At 49.6% G+C, this 16,486-nt stretch overlaps 2 protein-coding genes across 5 annotated transcripts in view; both read left to right on the top strand.

The window, feature by feature from the left end:
• Window positions 1-9,809, top strand: part of CPEB1 (cytoplasmic polyadenylation element binding protein 1) — a 32,230-nt gene extending 22,421 nt beyond the window's left edge. For 3 of the 4 annotated variants that reach the window (XM_077317648.1, XM_077317647.1, XM_077317651.1), the window contains 6 exons: window positions 13-117; window positions 3,992-4,128; window positions 4,897-5,095; window positions 5,936-6,030; window positions 7,399-7,479; window positions 8,315-9,809. In XM_077317648.1, coding sequence (XP_077173763.1) covers window positions 13-117; window positions 3,992-4,128; window positions 4,897-5,095; window positions 5,936-6,030; window positions 7,399-7,479; window positions 8,315-8,425 — 728 coding nt within the window. In that variant the 3' untranslated portion in view covers window positions 8,426-9,809. The remainder of the gene's footprint in view (window positions 1-12; window positions 118-3,991; window positions 4,129-4,896; window positions 5,096-5,935; window positions 6,031-7,398; window positions 7,480-8,314) is intronic. The other variant, XM_077317650.1, reaches the window with a different exon arrangement.
• A 1,059-nt stretch (window positions 9,810-10,868) lies between these two features.
• On the top strand, window positions 10,869-15,876 carry LOC143827723 (uncharacterized). Its single transcript, XM_077317565.1, has 4 exons — window positions 10,869-11,283; window positions 11,867-13,164; window positions 13,712-13,895; window positions 14,938-15,876. Exons 2-4 carry the CDS (start codon window positions 12,845-12,847, stop codon window positions 15,286-15,288), a joined length of 855 nt encoding a protein of 284 aa, XP_077173680.1. The 5' UTR covers window positions 10,869-11,283; window positions 11,867-12,844; the 3' UTR covers window positions 15,289-15,876.
• The last annotated feature ends 610 nt before the right edge of the window (window positions 15,877-16,486 follow it).

Here is a 16,486-nt window from a genome sequence, read left to right as displayed (position 1 = left end):
TCTCTCTGGCAGGTGGTCTGATCAGCACTTTCCGTGTGTTCGGCTCACTGAGGGTGGAATGGCCCGGTAAGGATAGCAAACACCCCCGCTGCCCTCCCAAAGGTAATATGCCTAAAGGTAATACAGACATGGTAGGAAACCTTTATATCCTGCTTCGTAGAGCACAGAGGGCTGCTGGGATAGACCGTGGCTGCATGCTGGTCGGGAGCACCTTGGGATGCCGGTGGTCCTGTCGCAGGTTCAGGTGGTTGGCGTCACCTGTTCACTGGTGGTGGTTCATGGTGGGGGGGGGGGAGGGAGCTGTGCTCGAGCTTTTCCCCCCTTCCCTGTCCTATGCAACAATAATGGCTGGTCTCCAAAAGCACCCTGCGGAAAACCTTTTTTGCCTCGAAGCGGTTTGGGACGTCCCGTTTTGCGGACGGCTGTCTCTTGCCGAGAAACGGGGACGAACCGTCTAAGAGTCCTGGGGGTGTTTCATCCTAGCTGTTCTCCCATGCTGGCGTTGTGTTGGCAGAAAACGGTTCCATTCCCTTTTTGAAACTGGTTTGTCCGCGGTAGCTGGGGAAGAAAGCTGGCTTAGTTGCCAAATATTGGTGTGAGAGCCAGTTTGGTGTAGTGGTTAGGAGTGCGGACTTCTGATCTGGCATGCCAGGTTCGATTCTGCACTCCCCCACATGCAACCAGCTGGGTGACCTTGGGCTCACCACGGCACTGATAAAACTGTTCTGACCAGGCAGTGATATCAGGGCTCTCTCAGCCTCACCCACCCCACAGGGTGTCTGTTGTGGGGAGAGGAAAGGGAAGGCGACTGTAAGCCGCTTTGAGCCTCCTTCGGGCAGGGAAAAGCGGCATATAAGAACCAACTCTTCTTCTTCTTCTTCTTCCTCTGCCCCCAGTCAGGGCGGATGTTTGCCGTGTGCAATTCCGTCTCTTTCCCCTCTTCAGCGTTGTGGCCTGGTCCCTTTCTTGCTGTGCTGTGAAGCTTTCTTGGGAAACTCTAGCGTTTCTTATTTGCCTCCCTGGTGAAGGAGGTTTCTCTAGATCTTGTCTCAGAACAGCCCCTGCCCTCCCAGTGAAGTGGAAGCAGCAAGGGCTTGTTTATTTATTTTTATTTCAATTTATATATATATACTGCCGCTCTCCCAGCGGTTTGCAACAATAAAAGAATACAATAAAACCTCATGAAACCCACCCTTTTAGCAACAGAGGTGATAAATGAACTCTCTAATTATTACTATACCCTCCCTCGTCCAGCCAGAGGCCAAGCTTTCTACCATTGGGAGTGAGGTACCAGATCTGACAAAAACCATGGGGGGGATCCTGAGATAGAATATCGAGACCCCGCCCTGGCTTCCACCGTACTCCTGGCGGAAGAGCTCTGCCTTGCAGGCCCTGCGGGAAGCTGACAATTCCAGCAGGGCCCTTAGCTCTTCCGGGAGCTCATTCCACCAGGTTGGGGAAAGAGGTAGATACTTGGCTCTCCACTCACCACCACCTCAACCCTCCCGTGGTAAGTTGGTCTGGTCGAGAGGCGATCAGGGCAGGTGGGGAGAGTTATCCCAGCAATGTTCCTTTCTCCCTCTCTCTTAAACAAACCGTGTTGTGTGAGCCTGGTGGTTCTCCGTTAGCTTTGACCTGGGGAAGTAATGTTATTGCATAAACGCCGTTCATCCCTTGTACCACCTCTCACTTTGTTTTCTGGAAGCTTCCCTGGTAACTGGTCGGTTAACGCGCCAGTTTTCATGCGCCATTTACTGATTCACGGAAATATCTATCCCTGGCAAAACACCTCTATAAAGCACAGTGGGGTGTGTCTCTGCTTTAACTAGAATAAGAACGGTTCGGCTGATTCTAGCTTTTTATTTGTTGGTTTATATCCTGTCTTTCTTCCAAATGAGGTCCCAAAGCAGCTTGCGTTGTTTCTCCTGTGTTTTATCTTCACAACAACCCTGTGAGGTAGGAGAGGCTAAGGGTGTGAGTGACCAGAGGTCGCCCAACAGGCTTCCGTGGCAGAGTGGGGATTCAAACCAGGTCCTGCTTGGACACTTGAACCACTAGGCCACGCACGCTGGCTCTCTCTAGTATCCTAATCTGCCATCTTTTTGCTGATGTCAACACTGAAAATGAACGAGTGTCAAATTGGGGGAAGTACTCTGTACCCTGGAAGAAGAACCTTCATCAGTGAAAATGCTGGCCTGTGTTTCACTGTGTTGGAGGCATTCGCTTACTGCAAAGGAGTTAACGTTGAGTGCTCTTTAACAGTGTTAAGTTAGCAACCTCTGATCATGAGGTCTCCAGATATTGGACAGACATTGGCCTTCTATGCACTGGTGGTTTTATTCCTTTTCCCCTTGGGCGTATTTTTGTCTCCTGCATGCCAACTCACTTTCACTTCACAGGGGCCATTGGGCTTTCTTTTTCCTTCTGCACGGGTTTTGCTCTCGTTGAGAGCTCAGTTCTTTTCCAGTCCTGTTGCCCCATTTCCTCCCTTGCTTTAGCTCCTAAGGCAAAATTCACAAGCAGAATGACTCCATTGGAAGCCCATGCTTCAATCACTGTAACAGTCTCTGTTCATTGGCCAGTTTCAGGGAGAGGGTGTCTTTTGAAATTATAGGTAAAAGTATCCCCTGTGCAGAAAGAGCCTCTTGTGGCGCAGAGTGGTAAGGCAGCCGTCTGGAAGCTTTGCCCATAAGGCTGGGAGTTCAATCCCAGCAGCCGGCTCAAGGTTGACTCAGCCTTCCATCCTTCCGAGGTCGGTAAAATGAGTACCCAGCTTGCTGGGGGGTAAACGGTCATGACTGGGGAAGGCACTGGCAAACCACCCCGTATTGAGTCTGCCATGAAAACTCTAGAGGGCGTCACCCCAAGGGTCAGACATGACTCGGTGCTTGCACAGGGGATACCTTTACCTTTACCTTATCCCCTGTGCAAGCACCGGGATGTCTGACCCTTGGGGTGACACCCTCCAGCGTTTTAATTCTTGTGTAAACAAATGTTGTCAACCGCCTTGAACATAATCTGCAGGGGGAGGGCACAGTCAATAAATGAATAATAATTTAAAAAATTCCCCCACCCCATCTTGTCAGTTTTTTTTTTAATTAAGGGAATTCGTACAATTGAATTCCTGTTGTGTTGTTGTTATTTCATTATAATGGGCTGTTTATCACCTTCAGACTGAAGATGCCAGCCTGAAGATCTAAATATTGTGGCTTCGAGCCTACCTATGGGAGTTTATCCCCCCCCCCCCCCGAATTTGCAATGCCAAATCAGCTTACACCTTTTTTGCTTTTGAAAAGCTTATGTTTTAAGAATGGTAGTACCATGTTGTCAAAAGCAATGAAATATAAACTGAATTGGAGTTTCAAAACTGCCTGAAAACTGACCAATGAGCAGAGACCAACCATCGGTACAAAACAAAAACAAAGAGGAGAAAAATTGGGGAAAGAAGAAATGTGCAGTGTGCAGGAATAGGATGCAAATTAAAGGGACAATCAAAATTAAGCTGTGCATGCAGAAAGGGCCATTGTTAGAGTAAGAACCCAGTTACCAGACACTGAGGTTATTGTTACTAAACTCTGCTTATGAGTAATGCCATTAAACCGGCTGTCCATTTCTGAAGTAGACAGACCTCCCCCCCCCCCAGTTTTTTGTATCCAGCAAAGCAATTCCTAACTGTATGTCTCAGATAGGGATGCCAGCCTCCAGGTAGTTACCTGGGGATCCCCCGGATTACAGCCCCTCCCCAAACTAGAGATTGTTTTCCCTGCAAAACATGGACTGTATGAAGGGTGGACTGTATGACATTGTACCCCACCCCCGTCCTCCCCTAAGCTGCAGGAGTTTCCTGATTTGGAGCTGGCAACCCCATCCCCCACGAGAAGCCAGGATGAAGTTGGCTTCCATGCTCTCAGGTGGGACCTCCCAGAAGAGATCCCTGCGCGGCCCATTGCCTGCTTCCTTCAGCTAATCCTTCGTTCCCTTCCTTCCCAAGGATATGTCTACCTGGTGTTTGAATCAGAGAAATCTGTTCTAGCTCTGCTGCAGAACTGCTCCCGGAACGTCATGAGCCCCAACGGTCTGACCGAGTACTATTTCAAGATGTCCAGCCGCAGGATGCGTTGCAAAGAAGTGAGTTAGGCGTTCCGGGAGATGCAGTCCCAACCTCCAACATTTTTTTTTTTAAACTTCTCTGAGCTTGAACTGGTTTATCTGGTCTTTGTGGGTTGGATTCTCTCGTTTTTCCCTGGGTAAGTTTATCGAGCCATACAAAGCGGCCACCTCTTATCCAGAAGTTAGTTTTGACAAAATGACAAAAGGGTATGTGCTCTGTCTGGGCCATCTAATGATCGAAGCAGAGAGAAAGCAAGTCTGTGGGTCAGCTGTAAAGCATTTTGTGGCGTGCAGCGTGGCTTGGAAGGGAAGACCTGTGGATCTTCACCCTTCCCTAGTAGGCTCAGGAGCGTAACAAGAATTAAAAACTTACAGTATAATATTATTTGGTCTATTTTAGGTTTTACGATTAATAGGTTAAAAGCCATCTCTTTAATATAATTCTTCCTAGGAGAGAGGGGTTTGGTTGATTTAAAATTAGATTCTTTGTGATGATCACTTGTTTGAAGCAGCCAGTTTGGTGTAGTGGTTAGGAGTGCGGACTTCTAATCTGGCATGCCGGGTTCGATTCTGCGCTCCCCCACATGCAGCCAGCTGGGTGACCTTGGGCTCGCCATGGCACTGATAAAACTGTTCTGACCGAGCAGGAATATCAGGGCTCTCTCAGCCTCACCTCCCTCACGGGGTGTCTGTTGTGGGGAGAGGAAAGGGAAGGCGACTATAACCAACTCTTCTTCTTCTAAAACACACACATCTTTGCCCTCCGCTCCACTGGGGCCACTCCAGGTGCAGGTAATTCCCTGGGTCTTGGAAGACAGCAATTTTGTGTGCAGCCCGACACAGCGGCTCGATCCGGGCAAAACGGTCTTTGTGGGCGCTCTTCACGGCATGCTGAACGCAGAGGCCTTGGCGGGGATCCTCAACGACCTCTTTGGTGGCGTGATGTACGCAGGGATTGACACGGACAAGTACAAGTACCCGATTGGTGAGTATGGTCAGGTGGTGGCAACTCCACCACTCCCCGTGGCCAAGTGGCAGGGGTTCATGGGAATTGTAGTCCATGAACATCTGGAGAGCTTCAGTTTGGTCACCCCTGAGGGTTACCAAATGACTTTTTTCTTTAAGGACGTGTCCTCTTTTTCTTTTGGGGGGGAGGTCTCATCTTTCAAGCTCTTTTTAAAAGAACTGATGAAAATGTCCTTCGGGCAGGTTTAGTCAACCTGTGGTCCTCCAGATGTTCGTGGACTACAATTCCCATGAGCCCCTGCCAGCCTTTCCTCCAGAAGTACACAGTGGTCCTACTTTCAATGGAGGGATATTTATATTGATCGCATTTTTATAGCTCACCCTTCCCTAGTAGGCTCAGGGAGGGTAACAACAACTAAAAAACATACAGTATAATATTATTTGGTCTATTTTAGGTTTTACGATTAATAGGTTAAAAGCCATCTCTTTAATATAATTCCTCCAAGGGGGAGGGGTTTGGTTGATTTAAAATAAAGATCCGTTGTGATGATCACTTGTTTGAAGCAGCCAGTCAGGAATTAGGTCCCTTTTCTTTTTGGCTTTTCAAACTACAGTTTATATGTTGAACGTCCTTTTTGCCGAGCTCCCGTAGGTGGCGGCTTGCTCATCGCTGGCAGGGACAGAGGTATTCCAGCCCAAAGCTGCGGCAACAACCCCCTCCCTGCACAGATTTCCCAGCCTGGCAGACGTTCCCGAGTATCGTGTGCGGTGACTCATAACATCTCTTGGTCGCCTGCTTCTGCAGTTGGCACGAGTCACGGGTTGTGTGCATCACGCTAATGGGTGTGTTTCGTTTCAGGATCCGGCCGGGTCACCTTCAACAATCAGCACAGCTACCTGAAGGCAGTGAGTGCTGCTTTTGTGGAGATCAAGACGGCCAAGTTTACGAAAAAGGTACGGAGGTTTGGAGCGTTTCCGTTGTCCATCATCCGGCACCTTCCAATCACCCTTGGGTCAGAGCAAAGCTCGGCTAGGATGAAACGGATCATTCAAACACAGAAATTATCAATTACGGCAGGGATCCTCAACCTGTGGTCCTCCAGATGTTCATGGACTACAATTCCCATGAGCCCCTGCCAGCAAATGCTGGCAGGGGCTCATGGGAATTGTAGTCCATGAACATCTGGAGGACCACAGGTTGAGGATCCCTGGATTACGGCACACATCTCTTCACAAAACTGCTGGGCAACTGGAGTTGCCAGGACCCGAATCCAGAGCCTCGGATGAGTAAAACTAGCTACGGCCCAGGCTAGGAGGGGGAGGGAGCAGTAGTTGAACCGTAGCGGAGGTGAGAAGGAGCAGAAACCCTAGAAAAAGTAAAACTCTTTCCTTATGGCCGAGTGGGGATTGGAATCCAGTCCCCCTGATTCGAGTTGGGCCTGTTTTATTCGTTGCCCACCTCTCCTGCAGAGGCTGAATCCAGAATTGCACAATCTAAACCAGGACAATTAGACCCCGTGAGACCGCAGAGGAGCCATGTAACAGGGTTATAAAGTTAGGAGAAGCAATGCAGGGAAAAAACAGGCATGATAATATCCTAAACTGTTGAAAAAACCCTGAATTCCAGAAGTGGAAGGCAGTGTTGTAAGAGCAAAGCAGATCAACAGAGGGATGAGCTACTAGGATTGCTAGGCAGTGCCTGGCCGTCAGAGGGAGTGCATCCTGTGAGACAGTGATTTAAAATAAGGACTTGTCTACTTACAGGAAGTTCTGACCAATGAGTTCCTGGTGATTCCTACAGCTACCTGGAAGTGACACGGGTAGGTCTTGGAATCCCTAGAAACTGGAATTTCTGGTCACTTCCAGGTAGCTCCAGGAATCACTACGATCCAAACATCCTGTAAGAAGTTGAGGCCTTGTTTTGTTTTCTTTATCCTCCCTCCAGGATAATTGTCTTCCCCTCCCCTCCCCGGCATCCTTTGGCCTCGTTTCTCACCCACCAAATCAGTGAGCACTGGCAAGCAAGGACCCTATTACCTGGTGATCTCCTGCCATAAGGAGGCAGACTACAGGCCTCTTCCTTTCTGCAAAACCAGCCCATTGTACAGTCCTTTCACACCTGCCTGGAAACTGCTTCTGCGGGAGATAAAGCTTTTATCATTGGCCCACCTCCGTTTACTCTTTCACGTGCCTGCAGCTGGTTCCCTACGCTTCTCCATAAAAGTTTGCATGGTGTGCTCTCTAACCTCACTCCTTGGCTCTCCTTTCCCCTCCCTGCTTTAACTGGCTTTAACTCCCCCCTTCCTTCCTCCTTCTTCCTAGGTTCAGATTGACCCGTATCTGGAAGATGCCTTGTGTCAAGAATGCAGATCTCAGCCCGGCCCCTTCTTCTGCAGAGACCAAGTGAGCCCCCCCCCCTTTCCCTTCTCTCACTTTCCAAACTGTGAGGTTGCATAGCCCTGCTCTTTGGCTTACATGGGCGGCTGGCAAGACCTTCTTTGTAAGTGCCCTTCTTGGTGCTTCACACCCTGCCACAGAGCTCAGTTGCTCACTAGCTCATGGCGGGTAACAGTAGTCTTAAAATCCCCCATTAAAACTCCCACTAAAAGACTTTTAAAAATACCCAAACAAGGGCATTAGGGGATGGAGGGTAATGGTGTATACTTCAGACCCCAGGGGGGCAATGTTCTTCCTCGCCAGTCCCAGCCTCAACCATAGACCTGGCGGAAGAGCTCTGTTGTACTAATTTTTTTTAATGATTCCAGAATTTTATGACGTTTTCCTTTTCATGTGTTTATTGCATCTATGCTTTTCTGGATGTCTCTTGCCCCGAAAAACCCTGCAGGGTCGCCGTCAGCAATCTGATGGCGGTTTTCACCAGCCTTCTTGGCAGCGGAGTGTGCTTGGGGGGGCCCCATCAGGGTCCAGAGACACCCCTAAGCCGTAAATTAAAAAAAACACAACCACACACAACAAGGTGTGCCGCAAATCAGCAACAAAACCGGCCCGTCGCCAACAAAAAGGCCCAGCTTTGTGCCGAACGGCCTCCGTCACTCGCTTGAATTGGCCGCCCCGATTGGAGGTTGAGCCTGTTCTGCTCGAGCAGGAAACGCCCATCGTGGTTGGCCAGATGCCCCCGGCGTCCCCAACAAAGCCAGGGTCTCAACCTGCGGCTCGGGTCGAGCGGCCGCTCCTGCTTGGCTCCCGTTGACCCCTTTTGCCCGTCTCCCTCCCCTAGATCTGCTTCAAGTACTTCTGCCGGCCGTGCTGGCACTGGAAACATTCCATGGAGGTCCTGACCCACCACCGCCCGCTGATGCGCAACCAGAAGAACAGGGACTCCAGCTAGAGGGAGCCGCGAGCCGCTTGCCGTAGCTCTTCCGTTTCCTTGCAGGAAGACAGAAATCGGGCACGTTGGCCAGTGCCGGGCCCCGAGCTGGTGGGGGGGAAACCCGTCGGAAGGACTGAACGGGAATTGCCTAACCTTTCTCATGTTTGCACTGCTGGTCTTTTTATTTGTTAACTGCACCAATGCACAGTGAATTTTCTTGTCGGGGGAGGGGGGTTCGTTTGGGTTGTGTGTGCGCGTGTGTGTGTTTTTTTTTTTTTTTTTAAAGAGGGGTGGGCCCCTCCAACGAATCTTCAGTTCCCAGACTTTTGGTTCCTTAATTGCTGACCTGAAGCATTACAAGGGCCATGTGTTAAGAGGCGTTGGGTGCCGATGCCTCGTTTTCTTATTTATCAAGGGCCCCTTTTTTTACATTCCTTGCAATACTGGTGGTAATCAAGCAGGTCTCTCTTTGGCTCCGTTCTTTTGCAGTTGCCATACTGTGCCTTGCCGTTCATTTAATCTCCCCCCTCCCACCTGAACGGAATAAACTGAATGTTCAGCTGGTGTTTTTTACTGTAACAACACTAAGGGGACTCTTGCGCTTCACTGAAAACCAAAATCATATTTCATATTTTACGCTCCAGGATTTTTACCAGGTCCTTTTTACACTCTCTTGAAATGGTTTTTAAGTCGTTTGAGATGAGATGAGAAGAAATATTCTTTCTTTTCCTGGCAGCTTTTAACATCATTGCATACTCGTGTCTGGGAGCCGTCAGCCTAAAAGGAGAAAAGGAAAAAAAAAAAACAGTTCCCCAGTTGTGAATAGAAGCAAATATTTGCAACCTAAAACGATCGGATTTTTTTGGTTTTGAAACTGGACCGGATGAACGATCTCTGAACTGCTGTATATAGTTTTTTTGCACTTTACGTTGCACTTAAGGGGGGGGGGGGGCTTGATAACAGGTTTTTAATCACAAAGTCACAAGACTTCAATTTTCTTTTTATAAACTGTGCTGTTAAAAAGGGGCTGCACTTTTGGTAGAGGTTGCTAAGAGCCCATTTCTTGTTTCAGGGGGAGGGAGACGAAAGAAAAAGTAACCCTTCCGCAGAATGTAGTGTGCAGCCCAGGAGAATCTGCTGGGAGTTGAAGTTTTGATTTTGTTTTCCCCTCCCAAACTTTATCGGAAGCTGTGTGCCAAAGAACCAGTGTCATGATTTCTCCCTCCTTCCTGCTGAGCTGATGTTTGCGTATTGCCGGCTGCTCTTTGTGAGGTTTTTGTGAAACGGTGTGTGAAGTCTACCTCATTGTAGTTACCAGGCAGGCAAGACTGCGCTCCCCTGCAGATGCGTGGAGAAAGCTGTGATGTAGTTCTTGGCACATAATAAATCACGTTGCAGCAGATCCGGAGGGCTACTTCTTTTTCTTTTCAACGGTGTCTTCTGAAATGTGCATTTCCCCCCCCCCTTCCAGGACCAGCATACAGTGAGGTTGGGGCACTGGGTGAGGCCCACAGCTTCTGGGAGAACCCTGCTTGCTGATTATGCTGCTTCTCTGGTTGCACTGACAGAGCTGGCTTGCACGTGCTCACTCTCCTGAGCTCCCAGCTGCAAGGGCCGCCTCTTGCTGCCAGAGAAGGGCCTACGGGGGGTGGCACACACAACATCCGCCTTCCTAGGGTGGTGGGGAAGAACGGGGGCCGATCAATGGGCAGACTATTGTCCAGGACAGCTGGAAATCGGAAACAGACTCTGGTCTTCTGGGTCACCCATCACTGAATCTCAAGCAAAAAGGGATTGCATTTGGCTCCTGAAACTAGATTTGCTTTAGTTTTTAAAAGGCTGGTTAAAATCCCGTGAGGTCCCTTGGGGGTGGCAATGACCTTGCGTACCCCGTGTCTCGTCCTGCAGCTTGCCTGGCTCTCTCCGGGTTAGCTCACTCTTCCCCGCTGCACCTTTCTGGCGTGGAGATCAAATTTCCCTCTGTCGGCCGCGTGCATAATGCATTAAGTGTGGTGCCATGGAAGCAAATCCTGCAGCGTCTTGGCTGGAGGGGCCCTGCAGAGGAGTATCCGGAGGCACGTCCTGGTAGGCAGCGTGGGACGGCGTGGTCTGTGGACCCCCTCCGGAGACGTGTTGATTTGGACAGTCCTTCATTTTGAATGCTGAGTTTGAATCTGTACCACCTGCCTTCCACCACAAGTAACAGAGCCGGCTTGAGCTAGTGGTTAAAAGAGCCGCAGCGTCTAACCTGGAGAGCCGGGTTTGATTCCCTGCTCCTCCACGTGCAGCCAGCTGGGTGAGCTCGGGCCAGTCCCAGTTCTCTGAGAGCTGTTCTTCCTTAGAGCTCTCTCAGCCCCACCACCCTCACAGGGTGCCTGTTGCGGGGAGCGGAAGGAGAAGGAGAGATGTGTTTTTGTACCTGAAGGAGTCTCAAAGCGGCTAACACCTGTTTCCCCTCAACAGACACCCTTTGAGGTAAGTGAGGTTGCTGAAAGGTGTTTTTAAACCACTTTGGGATTCCTTTGGGTAGTGAAAAGCGGGGTATAAAAGAGCAGCTCTTCTTATTTCATGCCCATTAGTTTGGAAATTGATAGGAGTAGGGCATTCTGGGCTTTCCGCTGGTGGGGCTGGATTGTAAGCTGTGTTACTGTAGTTCTCAGGTCCAGCGATGTCGTTGGAAGCCTTCCTGATCGTGGGGAGAGTGGAGGTTAGGACCCAGTGAAGCTGCTTGCTGCTTTCCCACCTGGACCCTTTTCCATTTACCTGTCTGTGCAGTCTGGGGCATGTACAGATGCTACCAGCCTCTCTTCCCTGCAGCCAGCAGGTACCTGCAAGAGAAATGGGACAAGTCCAGTTACCAGGAGCACCGCAGAAAGGTAGGAGAGAAGCTGGGGAGGGGGCCACATTTCAGGTGTGGGCCTCACTTGTACCCTCCAGGCAGGCCACTGGGAGGGAGAGGCAGCCAGGCACAGGGACCCACAGCCTTTGGGGGCAAATCGGCCACTGCACCTTGCTGACCCACAGCCAGAGCCAGGCAAGGGCCAGCCACCTCTGCTGATCTCTTACCTTAAAAAAGGTACAGGTTGGATGAGTCCACTGCAACTTAAGTGCATTTTACACACACCCAGACACACATACACAAACCTTCAGGAAGGTATTTGCTTCCCAGCCAGGGACTGGGCAGCCCACAAGTGCGTTTTTGCTTCAAAACGACGTTACTTGATTCTTCTGGACTTGCAGGGGTGGCCAAATGGGGTGGCTCTCCGAATGTCCATGGACTACAATTCCCATGAGCCCCTGCCAGCACATCGGGAGAGGAAGGGAAGACTATTGTATTTATGATGTATTATTCAACTGATAAGCTCCCGCTCTCAGCCTGCCAGTTCACAAGCTGCTTTGAGGCTCCTTCAGGTGGTAAAAAGTGGGGTATCAAAACCAGCTATTCTCTTCTGCTTGCAGGTAGAGCTGGCTGCCCCTGTGGTCCAGACCATAGCGTTCCCAACACCTCTGCATCTGCAGGTCAACCTGAAGAAAAGGCAGGTAGGGTCTTTTGCGCAGGGACCACCACGATGCAGAAGGTGCTACTTTCAGGGGATTATAATATCCTCTAGAAGTGGTTATTCCTATCCTGCCTCTGGTGTGTACAACACAAGGTGCACATTGTTGAGGGGCGTATGAATACACATGGGTTCCCCGTTGGAGATCGGACAGCGGCTGTGCTATAGCATTCACTTGCAGCTACATTGGTTTCCTCACAAGATAAAACCCTTTGCCGTGAATTGCTATAGCACAACAATGGCTGCTGGGGGAAATGTGACCTCAGGTTTGACCTTGAAGTCCGATTTGGCCAAGTCTGCACATTGTACTTCCTCTTGCTGAAAGTACAGGGGACGGTTAAACTCCCCTCTCCCCACCACAAAGTTATGCCAATTGTAATCCCTTCCCCAGTTAATGCAGATTTAATGATGGTTGCATTAAAATAAAACATTAGAGACTGTGCTTGCAGAGCACGAGAATTAGAACTCAGTGGAACAGTCTTCAAGCCGGGACCCTGAAGGCTTGAAGCCCAACATCTTTTCTAGAACTGACACATTTTATTTATTTATTTATTTGTTTGTTCAATTTGTTTCTTTGCTTTTTGCCAGCTGGCAGGGTGGCCAATTCTAGGTTGGGAAATACCTGAAGATTTTAGGGATGGAGCCCAGGGAAGGACCCCACCATAAGCAGCCACTTTTTTCCAGGGGAATAATCACTTTTGCCTGAAGGTGGTTCAGTTTTAATTCCAGGAGATCTCCAGATCCCACCTGGAGGCTGGCAACCCTACCAGCTGTTTATTTTTGCCAACTCTTTTAGGACTGCAATCAAGCCAGGTTTGGGAAAGATCACCACAAAGTATGTGTGTGTGGTGGGGAGTTGATAATGCAGGGTTAACACCATATGGATATCCCAAAACATTTGCTCCGGTCAGGACACCAACCTAGAGCAAGATCGGTGTGCAAAAGCGACCTGGGTACTGAGGAACTTCCGTTTGCTTCTTTAAGGCTACACCCGAAGCCCAAATGCACTGGCCCGTCTAAGTTTGGCAGATCCGGTTCAGTCTTTCCTTTCCAGCTCCCACCTAACCATGTTGTGTTCCAGCTGGAGAAAGAACGCCAGGCTGCCCATGACCGAGATGACCTCCTTCACTATGCCCGGTTGGAGGGCATCCAGCTGTCCCAGGGGAGAGTGGACAACTGGAACTTCTATTGCAGGCACAGGTCTGAAAAGGGGTTCGTGTGAAGGGGTGTCTGTTGTGGGGAGAGGAAGGCGTAAAATGTCTTTCTTTTAGTTCCACTGGAATTGGATCATCTTTGTCATCTGTTTGAACGATATTTCCCCTTTTATCTGATATACGTGAAAGATCAGGAATACTGTGACGAAGCCTCAGTGTTTCCCAGTCAAATTAGATATTTTTTTTTACTTTTAGCTCAGTATTTTGAGTGCTTCTATTGTTTCCCTGTTTTAAGGCAGTACATCCCCCTGGGGGAAGCGGTTGTTTCCCAGATAATAGCTTGAACCTACACAGCCTGAAATCTACCACCTTGGCATTGGTGCATTTAATCCTTTGGGGCAGGGAAATGAACTGGGGGAAACCGTAACGTTAATTCAGTGTATGCAACTTCCAAACTTAATTCACGGGGGGATCGGAAGACAGACGTCGGGGTACAGAGTGAGAAATTGGTTCTAGGAGCAGCGGGTATGAGGCAGAACTGTGCGCCCCCGATCCACTCTTCCCCTCACCCCCCCCCCCGCATCCCAATGCAGTTTGAACTGGGACAAGCGCCAGCGAGACCTCGAACAAATCTATTGGGAGAATCGGCAGCTGATGAAGCGTCTGGCGGAGAAAAGGTCGGACCTGGCTCAGCGGCGTTGGCAGCAAGACTGGCACAGGGAGCAGCTGATCCGTAACAGCCTTGCCCGGTATCCCCGAGGCACGAGGAGCTGCCAGGTACCAAAACAGAGGCCTGAATCAGGACTGGCAGTGGTACGGAGTGACACAAACGGAGCACAGACATGGTTTCCAGGGGGAGGAACCTGAGCCCCCCCCCACCCTTTGGGGACTGCAGAAATTAAGAAACCATAGAAGGAATGGGGTGTGGGGATAATGGGGAGGGGGGGGTATTGCACTGCCAGCTTCAGAAGTTGACACCTGACCTGTTTCACAAAACCCCTAAACATGACACCGTTAGCGAGTTTGGCCCTTTGCGGAATTGCAAAGCTGGAGTCCAGTGGCACCTTTAAGATCAACGAAGCTTAATTAATTCCGAGCCCCCAGAAGCTTGTCCCCAGAATCAAACTTGGTTGGCCTTAAAAGTGCCACTGGAATCAAACTTTGCTCTGTTGCTTCAAACCGACACGGCAACCCTGAAGCTATTAGCGAAAATCGATCGCTGCGCCCAAAAGATCGCAGTTTAAAATGGATCGGTGCAAGAGAGGTATCCTAATTGGAGGGCTGGGCTCGGCCTCAAGAAAACTCGGGGTTCAATTCCTCACCAGCCATATATCGCACTGAGTAGCCTGTGATTCTCTCGCCCTAACTCGCCGCACAGGTCTGTTGAGGAGAAAAACGTTATTGTTTTTTTAATTGGATGTTTATTAGCCACCTTCCTTCCTCATGCAGCGCTAGGCAGATTACAAACATAGGCAAAATACATAGCACAAAATACAGGCCAAACATAACAACAAAATTGGCCTAGGATCCAGAAGACCTGCGTGCGAATCCTCCCTCTGCTACGGAAGCTTTCTGGGTGACTTTGGGCCCAGTCGTCCGTTCTCAAGCTAGCCTACCTCGCAGGATCATTGTGAAGATAAAACAGGGTAGAGAACAACACTTGGGACTCCCTTGTGGAGAAAGGTGGGGCCTAAAAGGAGCAAACAGGACATGGGCCCACAAAACATTAGCCTTTCTGTGACACGGGCCGAATCTTCAGTCTAGTTGTAAAGACCAGCTGACCTTGTCTGTGTCTAACCCCAAGTTTTGACCTTTCCAGGTAGGAACAGAACGGCAGAGGCAGAGGCCTGGGGGCAGCAGTGCTCCAACTTCAACACCCAGGCAGAATCCGGGTCGTTCTCCCGACAGAGTTTGTTTCCCAGGCAGCAGCAGAAGGACCGGTCTGGCGGGCGAGAGATTCTGGGGGAAGAGAAATGAGGACTTCTCCACCAAGGAAGCAGATTTGCCTGGAGGGGCATCCCTTGAAAAACCAGTGGTTGAAGCAGTGTCGCCCCGCATCAAACGTCCTCCTGCCTCACGCTTGAGGGAGAAACTCAGGTTCTCTGGGGAGAGCCCGGCACCCGCTTTGGAGATGTCGGAACTCTCAGCCGGATGTGCCGAGCCTCTCTAGACAGGGACCCAGAAAAGTGCTCAGTTGGATAGGTAATCCGTGTTCGTTCACTCCCCTCGATCTTTTAGGATTTCACCAGTGGCCCCAGAAAATAATTATAGAACAAGACTCCAAGAGCACCTCAAAGATCAGCAAAATTTGTGGTAGGGGAGGAGCTTTCAAGAGTTGCTGCTCGTTTCTTCAGATATAGCTAGAATGTGAGTCCGTGTGTCCTTATATCTAGGGAAGTGGAGAGAGGCATACTCTATTCTGCTGCTACAGACAGACTAACAGGGCCACCCATCTAGAAATTAATGCCTGTGGGTTTCTAAGAAAATGGAACACAAAGGACGCTCCATGGAACACAAAGGACTCTAAGTGTTTCAAGTGAGTCTGTAGCCTTAATGTTACCAAGATTGTTGAGATACTTGCGCCAACCTAGGGCAAGATTTCCCAGGTGGAATCCCGGGTAGAGTTTTGAAGGTTGAGGGCTGAGTTTGCTGCTTTGTCCATTCCTGTCGTCTTCCTTGTAACGAGCAGAAATTGTCCAGCTATGGAAAGTCCAGCAAATGTCTTTGGTTTGCCTTGCTATGTGAAATAAACAATAAAACTGTGCATGTGTTGTGCAGCGTTCCTTGTAATTGTTCGCCAAGGTGTTCCTGTGCTGGTACCTTCTCAAACGGATTGTGTGAATTTTTGCATCGGAGCTGGCAGCCAGTTTTCTGGAAATTGTACTTGTAAATAAATCAGTATTTCTACAAAGGGGAGCAAAACCCATTGTCAGGTTCCAGTTCCCACCTTACGGTGCATGGCGGCTTTCTCACACACAGGAAAAATACTGGGATTTGCCATTTCAGTTATGGTTGCCACCTTTGGGTTGGGAAAGACCTGGAGATGGGGGGGGGGGTTGGGGAGGGGAGGGACTTCAGGGGGGAGATAATGCCAGGGACTCCCACCTTCCAAAGTGTCCATTTTCTCCAGGGACCAGGATTTCTAAAAGGGAGGGGGTTACAATACATCCCAGAACCTAGGTGAAATGTCTTAATTAGCTTTCACTTTTTCTTAATTTTAAAACTTTTTTCCTATTATTGTATCTCATACCAGTGTTAACAGGGTTTAATTGATTCGTTGAGTTACTTTTTGTATTGTTTATTTAATTTCTGGTTGGGTTAAACCTCCCAGACCCTCATCCTCCTGTGCATGGCCCTGCCAGCAAAAC

This window comes from Paroedura picta, chromosome 18 (genome assembly GCF_049243985.1).
Source record: "Paroedura picta isolate Pp20150507F chromosome 18, Ppicta_v3.0, whole genome shotgun sequence".
In the NCBI taxonomy this organism is placed as follows: Eukaryota; Metazoa; Chordata; class Lepidosauria; order Squamata; family Gekkonidae; genus Paroedura; species Paroedura picta.
Note: the sequence above shows the minus strand (reverse complement) of the source record. Positions and strands in the feature narration are given on the sequence as shown.

Bases quoted from the DNA above. Each gene is read 5' to 3' on its own strand.
- LOC143827723 (XM_077317565.1), top strand. From the start codon at position 12,845: ATGGATATCCCAAAACATTTGCTCCGGTCAGGACACCAACCTAGAGCA. The intron at 13,165-13,711 runs GTCTGAAAAGGG...ATCCCAATGCAG, and splicing joins AACTTCTATTGCAGGCACAG to TTTGAACTGGGACAAGCGCC. The intron at 13,896-14,937 runs GTACCAAAACAG...TGACCTTTCCAG, and splicing joins GAGGCACGAGGAGCTGCCAG to GTAGGAACAGAACGGCAGAG.